This window comes from Agelaius phoeniceus, chromosome 5, assembly GCF_051311805.1.
Source record: "Agelaius phoeniceus isolate bAgePho1 chromosome 5, bAgePho1.hap1, whole genome shotgun sequence".
Taxonomy (NCBI): Eukaryota; Metazoa; Chordata; class Aves; order Passeriformes; family Icteridae; genus Agelaius; species Agelaius phoeniceus.
In genome coordinates this window covers 26,455,872-26,472,309 of record NC_135269.1, presented here as the reverse complement: position 1 = coordinate 26,472,309, position 16,438 = coordinate 26,455,872, and the positions used below count along the sequence as shown (strand labels likewise).

Genomic DNA, 16,438 nt, shown 5'->3' with positions numbered 1-16,438 from the left:
AGAGGAAACCCAAATGGGGCAAGGCAAATATCAAAACTCTGAAAGAGACATGCTGAAATTTCAAACCTCTGACAAAGGCTCTGTTCCACAAGGAACTTGACAGTATTCTCATCTGGGCTGTGGAGATACTTCTGGAATGCAGGGGGAATGCCACAGCTCAGGTCATGGTGTTGTCTTTCCAGTTTGCTCCTTTCAGGGGGAAAATTTCAGGGACCATGCCTGGACTGCTGAGGGAGATCAGGACATCAGGAGAAACTGGGCACTCTGCAGTCAGCTCTTCTGTCACTTCCAGGAGATTGTGGGAGTAAGGTAGGTGTGTCCTGCCCTGGTAAGGATACACTTGGTGTCATGCTTGCAGCAGGTTTTTCACTGTCTGAGTCCCCAGGGTGTCACCAACAGGGCAGTTTAGCACTACCTGCTGCAGAACTCCCTGAACTAATCTGCTCTGAAAATCCAGACCCTTCAGGCTCTTCAAGCAGACTTCAGGGACTCTGACTCCATCACAGGTCCTCGCTAGGAATTGTTGGCACTTGCAGATGCCTGCCATGAGGCTATCAAAAAACCCTGGGCAAATCACAGACCTAAGAAGCTTGTGATAAGTTGTCCAGTTCTGTAAAGCTGAACTTTTCTTTCTCTTTTTTTTTTTTTTTTTTTTTTTTTTTCCCAATGGAATAAAATGAATGTACAGCCTCATAACGTAAATCCTGCTCCATAATGAGCTGCTTCTGCCCAAGGATCTGTGACTACGTATAACATTTTCCTCTGTCTCTTGCTGTCTGTTTGCTTTGCAAAAGGTCAGAAACCATTTGGAAAGGGACTTTTTTTAAAAAAAAGAGATACGCGCTTGTTCATAGCCTTAGTCTTTTAACTCATGACAGAAATTCACAACTAATAAAAGGGAGCAAGTTTTGAGCTGAGTTCCTGCTCTTCTTCACTCACAGCTGATTCTAAATTATACTGATATAAATTATCAAATATTATCTGTTCCTTGAGGTATCTTTGATAAAATTAAACAGTAACTTAGGATCCATTGAATCATTTCCTATGGAAGAGACATTCAAAGATCATAAAACTGACCTCTGTGTGGCATTAAGAGTACAGAAACTTGGCAGAAAATGAACACTCTTGCATTCCAGCTGGTCCTCACACATCAGAGGCGCTGGGTGCGGCTGGCCTTAATTTCTGATTCCTGAAAATTCAGCCCGGTAAGCCTGGTAGTGTCAAATAAGAAGCATGAGCACAGATTCACAAATAGTGCAGTTTCACAGTTCAGCTCTATAGATGTGGTTGCATTCAATAAGAACTGCTGTAATCACAGACTGGAGAACAGAGTAGTTTCCTGAAGAAACAGAACTAAAAACTCAGAATTGCCAGGCTTAAATGCACTATGATAGAGCTTCAACAAGAACAATAATGTTGTGTTAACCCAGACATTACTACTACTATTATTATTATTATTATTACTATTACTATTGCTATTGCTATTATTATTGCTATTATTATGTGATGAAGCTTACCAGGAAGGCCTGCCCAGCTGGGAGTAGAGAGAGGAGAGTAGCCTGTGTACTGGCTCCAAGGTCTTTTTGTCTTCCCCCCAAACAGGTTAAATTTCTACCCTCCTTATCTAAAACATAATCTTATCCCACTCTCCCTCTTACGTGTGGCATGATCTAGGTGGAGAACTGAGTAATACAGTCAAATATGTGGTAGCACATACTTTGTACAAGTTATTAGCATATGCAGTAGCATGCAATTTAACATATAAGTGACTTTATCAGGCAAAAGTTACTTTTTTGGCCATGTGTCCTTCAAAGTTCAGATCATGACTTTGCTCCATTTTTTCTGTTCCTCAGAGCCAAAGTGTGACCATCCTATCTTCACCTCCAGCCCAATCATTCTCCCTTGGGATCAAGGATGCATCTCCCAATGTGCACAGATAACAGGAGGTGAAGTGCAGGCATGGGCAGTGAGCTACAGCCCTTGCCTTGGCCCTTGGTTGTCATCCCACACCTCTGTGCTGTAGGCAAGGACTTCTTTTACTAGACCAAATTTCAATGTTTGATGTAAGCCATAATCCTATTATTATTATTTTTTTTTTTACATTTCAATTCTTCCATAGCTGCTTGCAGCCCAATTCTTAAATCATTGAAAAAAGGATCCTGCAGTCACTTGAGTTTTTCATGATGTCTCAGCAGTTCATGCAGGACTGATGAACAAAACTCATGTGGGAATGGAAGTGCAAAGAGATCGACAAAACACTGTGTGCAAAATCAAAGTCAGAATGCAACATAACTCCAAATCTGGAAATAATTGTCCAAAATTCAGTATGGGGAGTGAATGGGGATCCCAGGAGGAGTCACACTGGTGACTTCATTATGCTTTGACAACGTGTTATGTAGAGGAGAGATCTCAAATTCCCACAGAAAAAAGTACTTGATGACCCTGTGTCCAGCAGAACACTGGGTGCATTGTTATCTAAATGGTAAAAAATAAACTTGTGGAAGGAAAACTCTGTTGTGTAATCTTACTATGTCAAAAGTGTCTAAGTTGAAAAGTGGTTCCGTGCCCAAATTCAAGCTGGTTCAAATCTGTACTGACATGCAAGCAGCAGAGACCAGGTCTGGTATTAATGCTATTTATGTTGCCCTCTTCCAGACTCCACATCTGGCTGTCCCCAGCTTCCTGCATACAAACAAACACCTACATACATTGTAGGTGTTTCACAACTGAAAACAGCTCCTTCCTTTTGAGAACCTGTAAACTTAGTCTTGAAATGTACATAACTTACATTTTACAACTTATTTAGCCCAGGTTAATAGGAAGGACTTTTTCCCTTCTTTATTCAGCTGTCATGGTTTAACCCCAGCCAGCAACTCAGCACCGTGCAGCTGCTCCCTCACTCATTCCCAGAGATGGGGGAGAAAATCAGAAAAGTGAAAAAACTTTGTGGCTTGAGATAAAGACAGTTTAATTGGTGAAGCAAAAGCCATGCATGCAAACAAAGGAAAACAAGGAATTAATTCATCACTTCCCATGGGCAGGCAGGTGTTCAGCCACCTCCAGGAGAGCAGGGCTCTGTCAGACCTGATGGTGATTTGGGAAGAGGAAAGCCATCTCTGGAATACTCCCCTCCCTTCTTCTTCCCCACAACTTTACCTGCTGTGCATGAACCTGTATGATTTGGAACATCCCTTTGGTCAGCTGGGATCAGCTGTCCTGGCTGTGTCCCCCCCACCTCCCTGTGCACCCCCAGACTCCTCATGGGTGAGGTGAGAAGCAGAAAAGGCCTTGGATCTGTGTAAGCACTGCTCAGCAATAACTAAAACATCCCTGCCTTATCAACACTATTCCCAGGACAAATTTTAAACAACTTTGTGCCTGAACTAACACAGTTTGCTTTTTATGGAAGTCTAGCTTCTAATTTTCTCTACCAAACATTTCTTAATAAATTAGTAGAATAGTTTCACTAACAATAAAACTGCACTTTTGATGTTTTTCAGAATAAAGCCCTTAAAGGAGACTTTTTTATTGTTTTTGAAAGACATGATGAGGCCAGGCAGAATAAACTCTTTCACCTGACAACAGCTGCCATTAAATATATAGACATACACAAGAAGTACAGGAATAACATAACCCACTAAGAGAGAATGAAGACATAGAGAAACATATGTTTGAAAATTACCTGTTTTTGTGGTAATCTGACAGGCCATTTGGCTTTGTGGTGATTAATGCTGATGAAAAACTCTGTAGCCCGATCACAAAAAAGGGCACCAGTAGAAAATTATTTGTTATTCTTGGAGGGGGGGGATACCTTAAACAGAATTCTTGACAGGATCCTATGTCTGTTTTGCTATATGTAGGCCTTTATCTAACTCAGTGGTTCATTTGGCACTTTTGGAACATCACAGACTTTTGATATTACATTTATTAAGTACATCTGTGAAATAAACAGCTGACCCTATGGAGAGAAAATGTGGAAACCCAGGGCACTGGGAATATTTCTCTGTCTGCTCTGGGGTGCCCTGACCCCCAGGGGAGCACTGACTTTGACCCTCATTCATGGAGAAAGCTTCCTAGACTTCAAGACAGACTAGAATCCACAAAAGTGTGAAATAGATTATAGAGAGCAGTGTAGGTGTATCACCTGGTGAGAAATTTAGGTTTTGGGATTTTTAGTGTGTTGTGGATGGAAGCAAGATGGAGGGCACAGGGTGTTGTCCTGGGTTCCTCCTTCATGCTTCTTCTTCCTTCTTCTTCATGGGTTTGGGTGGCATTTTGTAATTGGGCAGAAAAGCCCCTACTGGGGGCTCTTTGGGATCAGTTATTGGGTTAAAAGGGAAAATAATCTAGGTGTCAGTTCTCAATTGGATAGTTTAGTTTTAATAGACCTTGTAACAAGAGGTTGTTAGCCATTTTGTGCCTTCTGATGAAAAGCTGCTGAACTCAGCTTTTCAGCAAACAGTGATGAAAAGTGGTGAGCCTGTTTTACTGATAAGAAATAATAAACACTTGAGTCCAAACATGAACTACTGTCTCAAGTGCCTTCAATGCAGACCCAGAGAAACCAACAGCTGGTACTGCCACAAGAAAACAAATCAAACCAGGTCTTCCTTGTAATAAACTGCAATTCTGAACCCTTGGGTTTTGACTTTTTTTTTTTTTTTTACCTTTATTCTAATTTTGGGGCAGTTTAATATTTAATCATAAAGTATATCCTTTTGGTTTTTGTTGAAGTTATGACCAGACACTAGACACCAGCATGTAGCACACCTTAGAAAATACTGAGCAGAGCTCATATATTTCCTTTCTTTTGACAGTATAATAAAGTAATCTTAACATGTTTAATGAAAAAAATAATGACCATATGTCAAAAAAATGTGTCAGAAGAGTGAGATGTGTTCCCCCTCTTCACTGCAATCATGAATCACACAACTTAACCTCAGTCCAGTAGGTTAGCAAGAAATTTGAGCCATGACAGCAAAACAGTAACCCCTGAGTTTTTCTTAGGATATCAGCTTTTCTTATGTCCAGAATAGGAATCTGCTTATTAGCTAGAGGAACCTGCTGAGGGTGGTGTGGGGTCCTGAGGGAGAGACAGTGATCAGACACCGTGTTAGTGACTTGGTGATTTAAAAAAAGCTATTTCTGAGGGAGAATCAGTCTGGAGCTGTGCACAGCTCTCCCCAACTGAGCTCAGACGGCATCTGCAGGGCCTGTAGTGCCCAAGCTGAGGGGAAAGTGGATAAGAAATGATTAATTTGGGTTAGTGACTGATACGCCAGTGGTGCAACTGACATAAAAATGACATTGCACTTATCCCTGCAGGATGAGTTTTCCCAGGCCACTCTTGCTCTTTGCTACTGCAGTCCCTTTTCCCAGTAGGTGTCTGTGCTGTGCTGCCCAACTCAGCTTCACAAATTTAACAGGAATTTTTGGTTTGATGGTAATTTTGCTCCTGTAATTGACAGTATAACCACTGGAGCTTATATAAACAGTGCATTCCATATTCCTGCACACATACACCCCTTCTTGTTGTGTGGAACAATTTCTCACAATATTTGAGTCATCTCTCAAGTGAAGGATCAGCTTTGCTCGATCTTTGTGCTCATTAACAAAGTAAATCCCCACCCGTAGGCTGTGACCACCTCGTACTCCCTGCAAGCCGCTTCCTCGCAGAGCAGTCGCAGTGAAAGGAGGCGTGCACTGCGTCTTTAAACCGAGACGGGAGAATCCCGAGTGACCACAGCCATAGGCTGGCATGTGTGCAGAAAATATCTAGTTTGTATGGTTCGATTTGTGCAAAAATGAACACCCGGGAAAGAACTGAGCGCGGCAGCACCCATGAGTGGATTTCGAGCTTCGAAGCGGAGGACTGCTCTGAGGCAGCTCGAAACTTAGAGCTCCCCGGATCCCCGGGGCCCTACGGCTCCCAAAGCAGGCACGGGACTGGACGGGAAAGAAAAAGGCCGAGGGGATGAGGGAGGTGGGAGAGGCGGTACCAACCTAGCAGGGAACTCGTAAGCCTCTTCCGCCAAGTGAATGTAGGGAGAAAGGTGGAGCGCCTTTTTAACCCGAAAATTGCCGGGCACTAGAAAAGCCCTAGAGCGATGGCCAATGTTTGCGTAGCGCGGGCTTTTCGAAAAGTGCCGGGCTCGGGGGGCGGTGCGAGCGGCGCTTCCCTGCCCAGCTCGGCGCCTCCCGCCTGAGGAGAGATCAACCATGGGGAGCCGCAGCATCCCCATCCCGATCCCCATCCCCGGAGCGCACCGAGCGGTGCCCTCGCTCCTACCCCGGGGAACTCTGCTTAACCCGATTTCCTGCACCGAACGGGAAGGTGTTTGCTCAAGGATTATTTATTTAAATGAGATGTGCCGCGGTGAGCTCCGCTCCGGTGCCGCTCTGCACCGGCAAAGAACAAGAGCGCAAGGAAGTTATCGGGTCCACCCAAAAGCGACAGCAACGGAGAAAACAAGAAAAAAGCTTTTAATTGCGCACGGATAACACGAAAAGAAACTTTAAAAAATTATTCAAGAGTTCCAGCTCTTTTTGTGAAAACTTGGGTGGCTCTTAAAAGAGCCGTTGGGTTTATCTGCAAGGCAGATAGGGTTTTTACAGCACCATTTATTTTTTCTTAGGTGCCGCCTTCTTCGCCTTGGCCGCTTTCGGCTTGGCCGCCTTGGGCTTGGCTGCTTTGGGCTTCACCGCTTTCGCTTTAGCCGGGCTCTTGGCTGCTGCCGCCGCTTTTTTGGGCTTGGCAGCCTTTGTCACCTTCTTGGGGCTCTTCGCTGCTTTCTTGGCTGCGGCGGCCGCCGGCTTCTTGGCTTTCTTGGGGCTCTTTTTGGCCGTCACCGGCTTCTTGGGCTTCTTGGCGGCGCTGGCGGGCTTCTTGGCCGCCGGCTTCTTGGGCTTGGCTGCGGCAGTTTTCTTCTTCGGGGCTTTCTCCTTTCCTTCTCCAGGTTTCTTGTTGAGGCGGAAGGAGCCGGAGGCGCCGGTGCCCTTGGTCTGCACCAGGACACCCTTGCTGACGAGGCTCTTGATACCTAGTTTAATGCGGCTGTTACTTTTCTCCACATCGTAGCCGCCGGCGGCCAGCGCCTTCTTGAGCGCGGCGAGCGAGAGCCCCTTGCGCTCCTTGGAGGCGGACACGGCCTTGGTGATCAGCTCGGTGACGCTGGGCCCCGCGGGCTTGCGGGCTTTGGAGCCGCTCGCCGCCTTCTTCGGCTTCTTGGCGGCGGGGGCTTTGGCCGGTGCCGGGGCGGCGGCGGCGACGTCGGGCGCGGCGACGGGAGCGGTCTCGGCCATGTCGGCTCGGGGCGATCCGGGCGAACAATGGAGGCGCCGCCGCCGCCGCCCCTTTTATAGCAGCGCCGCGCGCGCTGATTGGTGCGCGGGCCCGCGCCCCGCCGCCCGCCGCCGCGCCCGCTGTGTTTCTTCAAGGTCCAAAAATGACTTTTTCTGCACGAAATTTGCCGCCTGCGCGCCCCGTTTTTTGCCGGGAGGGAAGGGGGGAGTCCGTCCTACAGGCTAGTGGAGTTTCTCCCCAGAAGGAGAAGAAATGAGGGAAACGCGACAGCTGAAACTCAGCGGCGGGCAGCCTCAGAGACCTCAGCAGAGAGAAACCTTCGGTTTATATTTTAAATTTAAAATTTACCGTGAGCTAAATGGGCACAACTGGCACAAAATGTTGTTCTTTAGAAGGTTCTCTACAGAGCAGAGAAAAAACAGAGTGGTTTGAGCGGTTGGTGTCAGAGTAAATGGATATTTAATCCGAGGAAGTAACACAGTTTGCCCCATGGTCCCAGGCGCTGATGCAGAGCTGGCTCCCTCGGCTGAGCCGCTTCCCTCCGAAATCACCGCGCTCAGCCTCTTCAGAGATCACGGTCTCACAGCCAGTGCCTTTTGGGGAGATGTTCGTGCTTTAGCAGCGTGTGTGAAAGTCCATGTTCCTTTCCTTGTGCTTGGGCATTTCAATGGAACAAAGCACCGACTGTGTGCACCCTCTGTACACTGATGCTCCTGTCGCTGCATTTTCCGTATAACCTTAACGAAGCAGCTTTGCTTTATTAAATTCAGAAATCAGGATAACTGCAATTACAGTTTACCTGCTTTTAGTGTTAATACAGACAGAGTAATAAGAGTATATTTAAAGAGTAATTATCCTTCTCTGCCTCATAATTAATTAAAATTGATTGGGAAACAGAATCTGGAGTATACTGAATTTTGAATTGTACGGGGAGTTAAACCTGAAAAATCTTTTTTTTTTTGAGGGTATGTTGAGTAGCCAGGAGACTTAAAGCAAAACTGGTTTCTCGGTTTTAATGAAAGAATGTTGATTGTGTACGCTTGTATCTTTGATAACACCAACTGGTGATTCGAGACTTCTTTACTTTCAGAAGAAAAGAACCCACACCTTAGCAAGAGGATTCCTGCCCTGGGAAGTGGCAGCTCCATATTACAAACAATGGATGGATTCTCTTTTTTTTTTCCCCTTCGTTTTCAGTGCAATGTTGCTTTCTTTCAAACACCGACCAGTTAACAGTCTGCGGGCAGCAGTATTGTCTTCTGTACCCCCCATATCCGGGGCTATCATCAGCTCCTAAAGCCCTGCGAGCAGCTAAATTCAGTGCTGAAAGGAGGTGAGAAAGGATGAATGAAATGCCGGCAAAACCTGGAGTCCCTGCTGTTTGAGAGTGTGAAAATAAAGAAACAGCGACTTCAGTAATTTGAGAAACGTCACGTTCTTTTCTTATTACCCATGTTTAATTGAAAAATCTAAACTGATCCAATCAGAGGAAACACTGGATTTATTCGAGTAATTTGAAATACCGTTTTTTCCCTGCTTGAAGGTAAATGTTGAAAAAATACAGCTTACTGAGGTGTCCCTTAGTAAACCTATAAAACAAAGGTAAATGCACGTTTTGGATAATAATAACAAGCATAACAAACCGCAGTGTGACCCTGCAGAATGTTGCACTCTTTCTTGATTAATCACAGAAATGGGAAAATAAATTTAATGCCCACTTAATCTGATACTATTTCCTATAGTGGGGGAGGATTAAGGCCTTCTGTGACACTACTGAACACTACCAGAATGCTGAAAATATTTTTTTATAAACTAGTAATAGTAACCCCATAGCCAAGAACAGTTCAAAACCTCCCAGAGGCACTAGTGCTAAGATCTGGAGTTCTTTAGTCCCTTGATACTTGTATATAAATGGTTATTTGTGTCAAAATAGTCACATTTATTGGCAGCTTTCTGTCCACTTTCTGGGCTTGTATAGGAACTGTTGTAATGTTGATCTACCCCTGAAAGACTCGGTAATCCTTTTATTTCTTCCTACTTCATTGTGGCAGAAAGGAATTCTGAAATTCCTGGAAATATAAACAGAACGATTAGTATTTTTCATTATTTTCATTGTCATGATTGTATATTGATTTACTTAGAAACTGCAAAGTGTTTCGAGTTGTGATTCTACTCTCTCAAGCTCATCTTTCCTTCATGTGAGACATCACTGAGCCTTGGAGATAACCCCTACCCACTGTGAGAGACCAAGAAATGACAGATTGGTGGGGTGGATGCCCGTGGGAAATGAACCATTTTGAACTCCTACTCGGTGCAGACCAAAACAAAGGTGAGCATAAGGCAGGAAGGGCAGACCTGAGTGTTGGTGCAAGTCAGAGATCACTTGCCTGACTTTTTTCTTCAGCTGTGCTTTGCTTTTGGATATTCAAGCATAATGCCTTAGAATCATCCAAGTATTTGTACTGTAATCCAGTAAGTGGGTTTTAATTTCTCAGCCACTGTAGACTAAAATTTATTTTTTCAGCCCCTATAGAAAAACCCAAAAAAGGGAACATGTGCTCAACACAGCAGGTTGGTGCACTTGCATGTGCATACCAAGGAGGCTTCCCAAGGCTTTGATACTCCATCTTTTCTTCACATTGAAGTTGTGTTTGGGTATCATCACTCCATTCACCATCCCCATATTTTTAAAATCAGCAAATATGAATAGAAATATCAAAATATCTTAGTAAAATATTGTTGCTTTCTTTCCAGGGAATAAACATGTTCATGAATTAGCACAGGCCTGTACAGAGATTCTGCCCAGAATTTTTTTAGAAGGTTAATAGAGGAGAAAAGGGGAAAAAAAAAAGAGCCATTGCCAAGTGGGTTCATGTTCTGCATCAAAATCCTACACATGCTGTAAATTAATTACACTTTATGCATATTGCTTACAAAAATTGGACATCTACCCCTGCTCCTGTTCCAAAGACAAATAGGGTAGGTAGTAAGAAATTATTGCTTTTCTGTGCTTTAATGCCAGATTCAAAGCTGATGCCTAGCATGGGTGTTCTAATGTAAAATAAACAATGAATCTTTGCTACTCCTGCTTAAATAAGTGAAAGGCTGCCATTATTTTCCTCTGCACCCACTGACATTTATTTTTCTGAATGACTAGTAAAGTGAAAATGTCCTGTAACAAAAGTAGATTTAGTATTTTCATGGCCCCTTTCCTCAATGAACAGCACCCAAATTCTTCATCAAGTGTTGTGGCTTCCACAATGGTGAGGCTCCTGGCTTGGTTGTACAGTAATCTTATTTTATATATCTAATAATTTCTGGGTATAGGCCAAGGCTTAAGGTGAGATATGCACTTCAGAATGTTAAAAAAGTCTGTATTCCACATTTGAAAGACATATAAATTTTATTTCTTTTTTTTTATTTATTTCTTTTTTTTTTTCCTTATGCAATAGAGCATGCCTCATTTTCAGGAAATGAAACAATTCTTAAAACACAGAAATGAAAATTCACACTATTCAAACACAGATGGAAACTGTACCGCTGTCTTTCAGTCTTTGTCCACTAATACCATTGACAGGAGAGAAATCCTCTTGCTCAGCATGCAGAAACACAAATGGACTGTAATTTTTTTTCCTTCTTAAGTGGAACATAAGGAGTTTCTGACACAGCATAAGACCTAAATCTGCTGCTGGAGCTGGCAAAAAAAAAGTGGATTGTGAGAAGGGACATTTTATGTTTAGTCAACAGTACAGATCTGGTAATAAGCATGGAATACAAAGAGCCACTTTCAGGTCAGATTCCCAAAGCTGAGTGCAGAATGCTGTGACCTAGAGTGGTTTTCTGGAAAGGATGTTAGAGTTTTCCAGAATTGTAGTAGCAGGACGTGAGTGAAGCCTTCTTGTCTACAACCAATGAACAGGAATTGCACTTTGGAAACTCCAGGTATGGCACAAGCAGATAAAGGTTTTATACAGTGTAGTGAGTGAAGTCAAGGATGATCGCAAAATTTCTGAACTGTGCGGATTTTTTTTCTTTCCCCTCATAGGGCAAAATCAGTTCATGGAGTTCCCCACGTCCATTGATACCAGGTAACTGAATTCCTGTTACTGTGTAGCAGACCAGACTCTGGGGGTTACTTTAGACCACTCCGGGTCTTTCTGCATTGAGTGGAATGTCTGCATGCCTGCTTCAAAGCTTATTAAGTCAATGTTGTAGTTTTAACAAAATACATCTTTTATTGTAACATTAAAACATGGGTTTTTTCCCCTTTCAGTTTCTATTAAACTAACTTAAAATATAAATTGTTTCTTCTAAAAAAAAAGATACTTAATTCCTCCTTCCTTTTTAATGTTTCTTTTATCTTAATACTGCTGCATTAAAATCTCTTTACTGAGCATTCACAAAAGAGGCAGATTTATTTTTAACCTAATGGTGTAAATTGCAGATGAATGAAGCAAAGCTTCCAAGAGAACTTTAATCTAGTCTTTGGCGCTTGGAATTTCGAGTAAACAACCAAAATTCAAGGAAAAGTGTGTCCCTGCTGTTTGCAGTTTTGTGGAGGTTTTGTCTGTTGCATATAAAAGGAGATTATCTGGTGGATTCTTCAGAATGCATTGTGGTAGATAAAAGTGAGGAATATAACCAGATGGCTCATAAGTGAGTGAAAATATTATTCAAAAAAGTGCTAAATAAAAATACAGTAATTGAGAAACCTTGGTTTCCAAGGCTCTGCATATCTGTAAACATCTGGAGGCATATAAAGCCCAGGGCAGCCATTTCACAGCGATTTCTGCTCTTTCCTGTGGCTGGAAGTCATTTTGAGATTCAGTTCACAGCTGACATACTCACGTTCAGTGCTGGTCCTCACTAGTGAAATATAAAGAAGTCAACTTGTGTGTTTGTAACATAGAAATCAAAATATCTTCCACAAAAAATGATAGTTCCCTACTGATTTTGTGAAAGAAAAAAACAAACCAAGCCAAAACCAAATTAAGCAGAAAAACAAACACCACCACATCCCTCAAAAAACAACAATTCCCCCCCAAAAAACCCATCTAGGAAAACTTAAATGGGAGAAATAAATTAAGAAAAACTGTTGGAAATTCTTTCAGAATTTTTATGATTAATTAACACAATACTTGCCATGGTTAGCCAGCGCTTTTATACATTATTAAGCTATTCATTATTTTCTAGTATTTATATATATATATATTTACATGAAGTAGTGCTTAAAAGGGTTCCATAGTATATGTAGGCCCAAAATATATCTCTAAAAGAGGAGAAAGACTAATGAAGTGGACATACACTTTTCTGGCAATTATTTTCACTGCAAGCTGTACTTGGTTAAGTTTATTTATAAAGTACTGTCACATAAGTTCCTAGTACACAGTACACAGCATAAGAACAACAAGAGATTAAGAGGATTTAGTGCTACTCACTAAAGGAAATAAAAGAAAATTAAACTAGTAGTTCTGCACCCAGGCTTGGCAAAAATTAGTATGCCCAAAAGGTGGGTTATTTATACTCAAATTTGACAGGTAAAAAAAAAAATATGTTGTGCTGTAGGTAAAACAACACAGTAAGGTAGAAGATATGTGTTGTAAATCTGAAAGAGCAACAACAATAGGAAGAAAAAAATATATTTCCGTTATGTCATTAGGTAGAAAAAGTGATGTGGCAAAGTTAGAAAGAAATTACATGCTGTGCAGCAGGAGAGAAGAGAGTGAAGTTCGGGAAAAAGGCTCCCAATGCATTTTGCTTTTCGGGAGCCCGGCACCGGGAGAGCGGAACGCACGCACACGCTGAGGGTTCGCGGAGACGGCGGGAGCAGCCGAGCCCCGGAGTAAGAGTGCAGAGCCTGCAGCCATCCCGGGAACCTGAGCCGTGACACAGCGAGCCCGGACCGACAGCACCGCGAGGACCCGCTGGAAATACAGACACAGCTCTGGGGCCGCCACTGCCCGGAGGGGACGAAGCCGAAAAAAGGGGCTCGGGGGAACCGAGGGGCTGGGCAGGGCGAGCGGGGCGGGGCAGGCGGGCAGAGCGGGAGGCGGGGAAAGCGGCCGGGCCCGGGGCGGAGCCGAAGGGGCGGAGGCTCAGCCCGGGCCCCGCCCGGCGGGCCCGCCCCTGCTCCCAACCAGGTCGGACCGAACCCCATAAAGGCGCGGAGCGGGCGGCGCTGGCTCACACTGGCAGTGTCGGTAGCGGCAGCAGCGAGTGTGTGACCATGTCTGGCCGGGGCAAGGGCGGTAAGGGGCTCGGCAAGGGCGGCGCTAAGCGCCACCGCAAGGTGCTGCGCGACAACATCCAGGGCATCACCAAGCCGGCCATCCGCCGCCTGGCTCGGCGCGGCGGCGTCAAGCGCATCTCGGGGCTGATCTATGAGGAGACGCGCGGCGTGCTCAAGGTCTTCCTGGAGAACGTGATCCGCGACGCCGTCACCTACACGGAGCACGCCAAGAGGAAGACGGTCACGGCCATGGACGTGGTCTACGCCCTCAAGCGCCAGGGTCGCACTCTCTACGGCTTCGGCGGCTAAAGCCTCGCCTTCCTGCCGGACCGCCGCCACAACAACCCCAAAGGCTCTTTTAAGAGCCACCCACCTAGTCCTTGAAAAGAGCTGTATCGCTGTATTTTGACATTCGTTTATTGTTGTATTTGTCTCTTGATTTCTTCCCTTTCACACAGTACCCTTCATTCTCCTCTCTACATCCCACATCGGGTAAGTCGGGCTGCTGTTCAAAAAACCACAAAACCCACTGAGGACAACAATTAATTAGCCTTTCCGAGAAAAATTTGAGCAACATGCTATAAGCTTAAGTTCTGCACAACAAACTGCCGCAGCATTGTTTTGCTGCCTTTGAGAACCAACTACGGCGCCCACAGTACTGAGCCTCTGGAGGTGCTTCTCCGCTCTCCCGCCCGCCGCTGCCGCCCGCGGGAGCCCCGGGCCGTGGCCAGGGCGGGTTTGGCGCGCGCGCCATTTCCTAAAGCCCGCGCGGGACGCGATTGGCTCCGGGACATTCCGCGCTCCCTCTGCCCGCGATCGGCCCGGGACAGCGGCTCCCTGCGCGCCGGGAACAGAGAGATGCCACCGCTCCCATCCGTACCAACAATGAACACGCAACCCCGCCAGAACCGGCCCGGGTTAAATACAGCGAACACACGCCAAACCACACACACACACACAGAGACAAACACAGCCAGTCCTTTCTTTCCCTTCCCCGCGGTACCCGGGCCGTAGCATTTCAAGCTCTTTCTCGAGACTGTGGGTGGCTCTGAAAAGAGCCTTTGGGGTTCGCTTCTGGGCTCCGGACGCTTTCACCGCCCGCTTTACTTGCTCTTGGCTTTGTGACTCTCCGTCTTCTTGGGCAGCAGCACGGCCTGGATGTTGGGCAGCACGCCGCCCTGCGCGATCGTCACCTTGCCCAGCAGCTTGTTGAGCTCCTCGTCGTTGCGGATGGCGAGCTGCAGGTGGCGGGGGATGATGCGCGTCTTCTTGTTGTCGCGGGCCGCGTTGCCCGCCAGCTCCAGGATCTCGGCCGTCAGGTACTCCAGCACGGCCGCCAGGTACACCGGCGCGCCGGCGCCCACGCGCTCCGCGTAGTTGCCCTTGCGCAGCAGCCGGTGCACGCGGCCCACGGGGAACTGCAGCCCGGCCCGCGACGAGCGCGACTTGGCCTTGGCCCGCGCCTTGCCGCCCTGCTTCCCGCGCCCAGACATCTTCTCGCACTCCTCGCTCGCTCCGCACACAGAGTCCCGCCGACAACGACACGCAGCGACACCGACACCGCCGCCCTCAGCCCTCCGCCTTTATATCCCCTCCCTGCGCGCGACCGCCGCCTCCTGATAGGCCGAGCCCTCCTCTCGGGGCACGCGCTGCCCAATGGCGCAGCGAATCTCACGCTGACCAATCGCGACGGCCGCAGCGCCCAGAGGCTACGCCCACGCCCTCCGCCCGACCAATGACGAGCCGCGGAGGGCGGGCCTCGGCTCGCGGCCCCTCCCACGGGAACCGCCGCTCCCGCCCGGACCGGCGGGGCCGCGCTGCCCCGTCCCGCGCCGTGATCGCTCTCTGCCCTGTGCTAGGGTTCTTCTAAAGCCGCCGGGCTGCACTGTGCCGGTTGGAGGTGCCGGGTCGAGGACAGAAAGAGGAAAAGAGAGACAGTGGGGCGGTGTCTCTCGTGAGGGGGAAAGGGGGGACGCAGGGGACCACGCACGCTCTGTGAGGGCAGTGAATTTCCTCTTGTTCTACGGTGGGTTTTTTCCCCGCGGTTTCGGACGATTTTAACACCGTTTCGATCCTTATTTCGAGCTTATAAAACCTCATACACTTCTCCGCATCTGAAAATAACTCTCCTCTGTATCCCGAAATTGAAATATATAAAGTGCAACACAACACTACCTCTGCTCTCTCCAGAATAATCAAGTTCTATACATAATTGTATAAGGGGGGTTTTGGTAAGTACCCGTATGAGCGTAATGCAATACTTTGTGTAACAGCTCCTTTTACTGTGTTTGTGGTGGCTCTTAAAAGAGCCTTTGTGTTGATTTAGATACTTTAAATAAAAGTAGCAAAGTTCTGACAAGGCTTACGCGCGTTCTCCGCGGATGCGGCGGGCCAGCTGGATGTCCTTGGGCATGATGGTGACGCGCTTGGCGTGGATGGCGCACAGGTTGGTGTCCTCGAAGAGCCCCACCAGGTAGGCCTCGCTGGCCTCCTGCAGCGCCATGACGGCAGAGCTCTGGAAGCGCAGGTCGGTCTTGAAGTCCTGCGCGATCTCGCGCACCAGCCGCTGGAAGGGCAGCTTGCGGATCAGCAGCTCCGTGGACTTCTGGTAGCGCCGGATCTCGCGCAGCGCCACCGTGCCGGGCCGGTAGCGGTGCGGCTTCTTGACGCCGCCCGTGGCCGGCGCGCTCTTGCGGGCAGCCTTGGTGGCCAGCTGCTTGCGGGGCGCCTTGCCGCCCGTCGACTTCCGCGCCGTCTGCTTCGTCCGCGCCATAACTCCCGCTACAAGCGACCAAGTGCCGACTAACAGCTACAGTGAACGGCTGTCTGTGTTTGGGGAGTATTTATAGCACTGGTGCCTTCTCTGATAGGCAGGCGGGTGAATGCTACATTTGATTGGTTGATTC

At 46.8% G+C, this 16,438-nt stretch overlaps 4 protein-coding genes across 4 annotated transcripts; 1 reads left to right on the top strand and 3 right to left on the bottom strand.

The window, feature by feature from the left end:
• Window positions 1–6,462: 6,462 nt before the first annotated feature.
• On the bottom strand, window positions 6,463–7,310 carry LOC129119227 (histone H1.03). The gene has a single exon (XM_054631124.2). It carries the CDS (start codon window positions 7,300–7,302, stop codon window positions 6,622–6,624), a length of 681 nt encoding a protein of 226 aa, XP_054487099.2. The 5' UTR covers window positions 7,303–7,310; the 3' UTR covers window positions 6,463–6,621.
• A 6,219-nt stretch (window positions 7,311–13,529) lies between these two features.
• On the top strand, window positions 13,530–13,841 carry LOC129119241 (histone H4). The gene has a single exon (XM_054631140.2). It carries the CDS (start codon window positions 13,530–13,532, stop codon window positions 13,839–13,841), a length of 312 nt encoding a protein of 103 aa, XP_054487115.1.
• Window positions 13,842–13,933: 92 nt separating this feature from the next.
• LOC129119235 (histone H2A type 2-C) lies at window positions 13,934–15,055 on the bottom strand. The gene has a single exon (XM_054631133.2). It carries the CDS (start codon window positions 15,023–15,025, stop codon window positions 14,636–14,638), a length of 390 nt encoding a protein of 129 aa, XP_054487108.1. The 5' UTR covers window positions 15,026–15,055; the 3' UTR covers window positions 13,934–14,635.
• A 607-nt stretch (window positions 15,056–15,662) lies between these two features.
• On the bottom strand, window positions 15,663–16,328 carry LOC143694041 (histone H3). Its single transcript, XM_077177998.1, has one exon. The coding sequence runs from the start codon at window positions 16,303–16,305 to the stop codon at window positions 15,895–15,897; it is 411 nt and encodes a 136-aa protein (XP_077034113.1). The 5' UTR covers window positions 16,306–16,328; the 3' UTR covers window positions 15,663–15,894.
• Between the last annotated feature and the right edge of the window lie 110 nt (window positions 16,329–16,438).

Excerpts from the sequence above, each read along its gene's own strand:
- LOC129119227 (XM_054631124.2), bottom strand. The coding sequence starts at position 7,302 with ATGGCCGAGACCGCTCCCGTCGCCGCGCCCGACGTCGCCGCCGCCGCC.
- LOC143694041 (XM_077177998.1), bottom strand. The coding sequence starts at position 16,305 with ATGGCGCGGACGAAGCAGACGGCGCGGAAGTCGACGGGCGGCAAGGCG.
- LOC129119235 (XM_054631133.2), bottom strand. The coding sequence starts at position 15,025 with ATGTCTGGGCGCGGGAAGCAGGGCGGCAAGGCGCGGGCCAAGGCCAAG.
- LOC129119241 (XM_054631140.2), top strand. The coding sequence starts at position 13,530 with ATGTCTGGCCGGGGCAAGGGCGGTAAGGGGCTCGGCAAGGGCGGCGCT.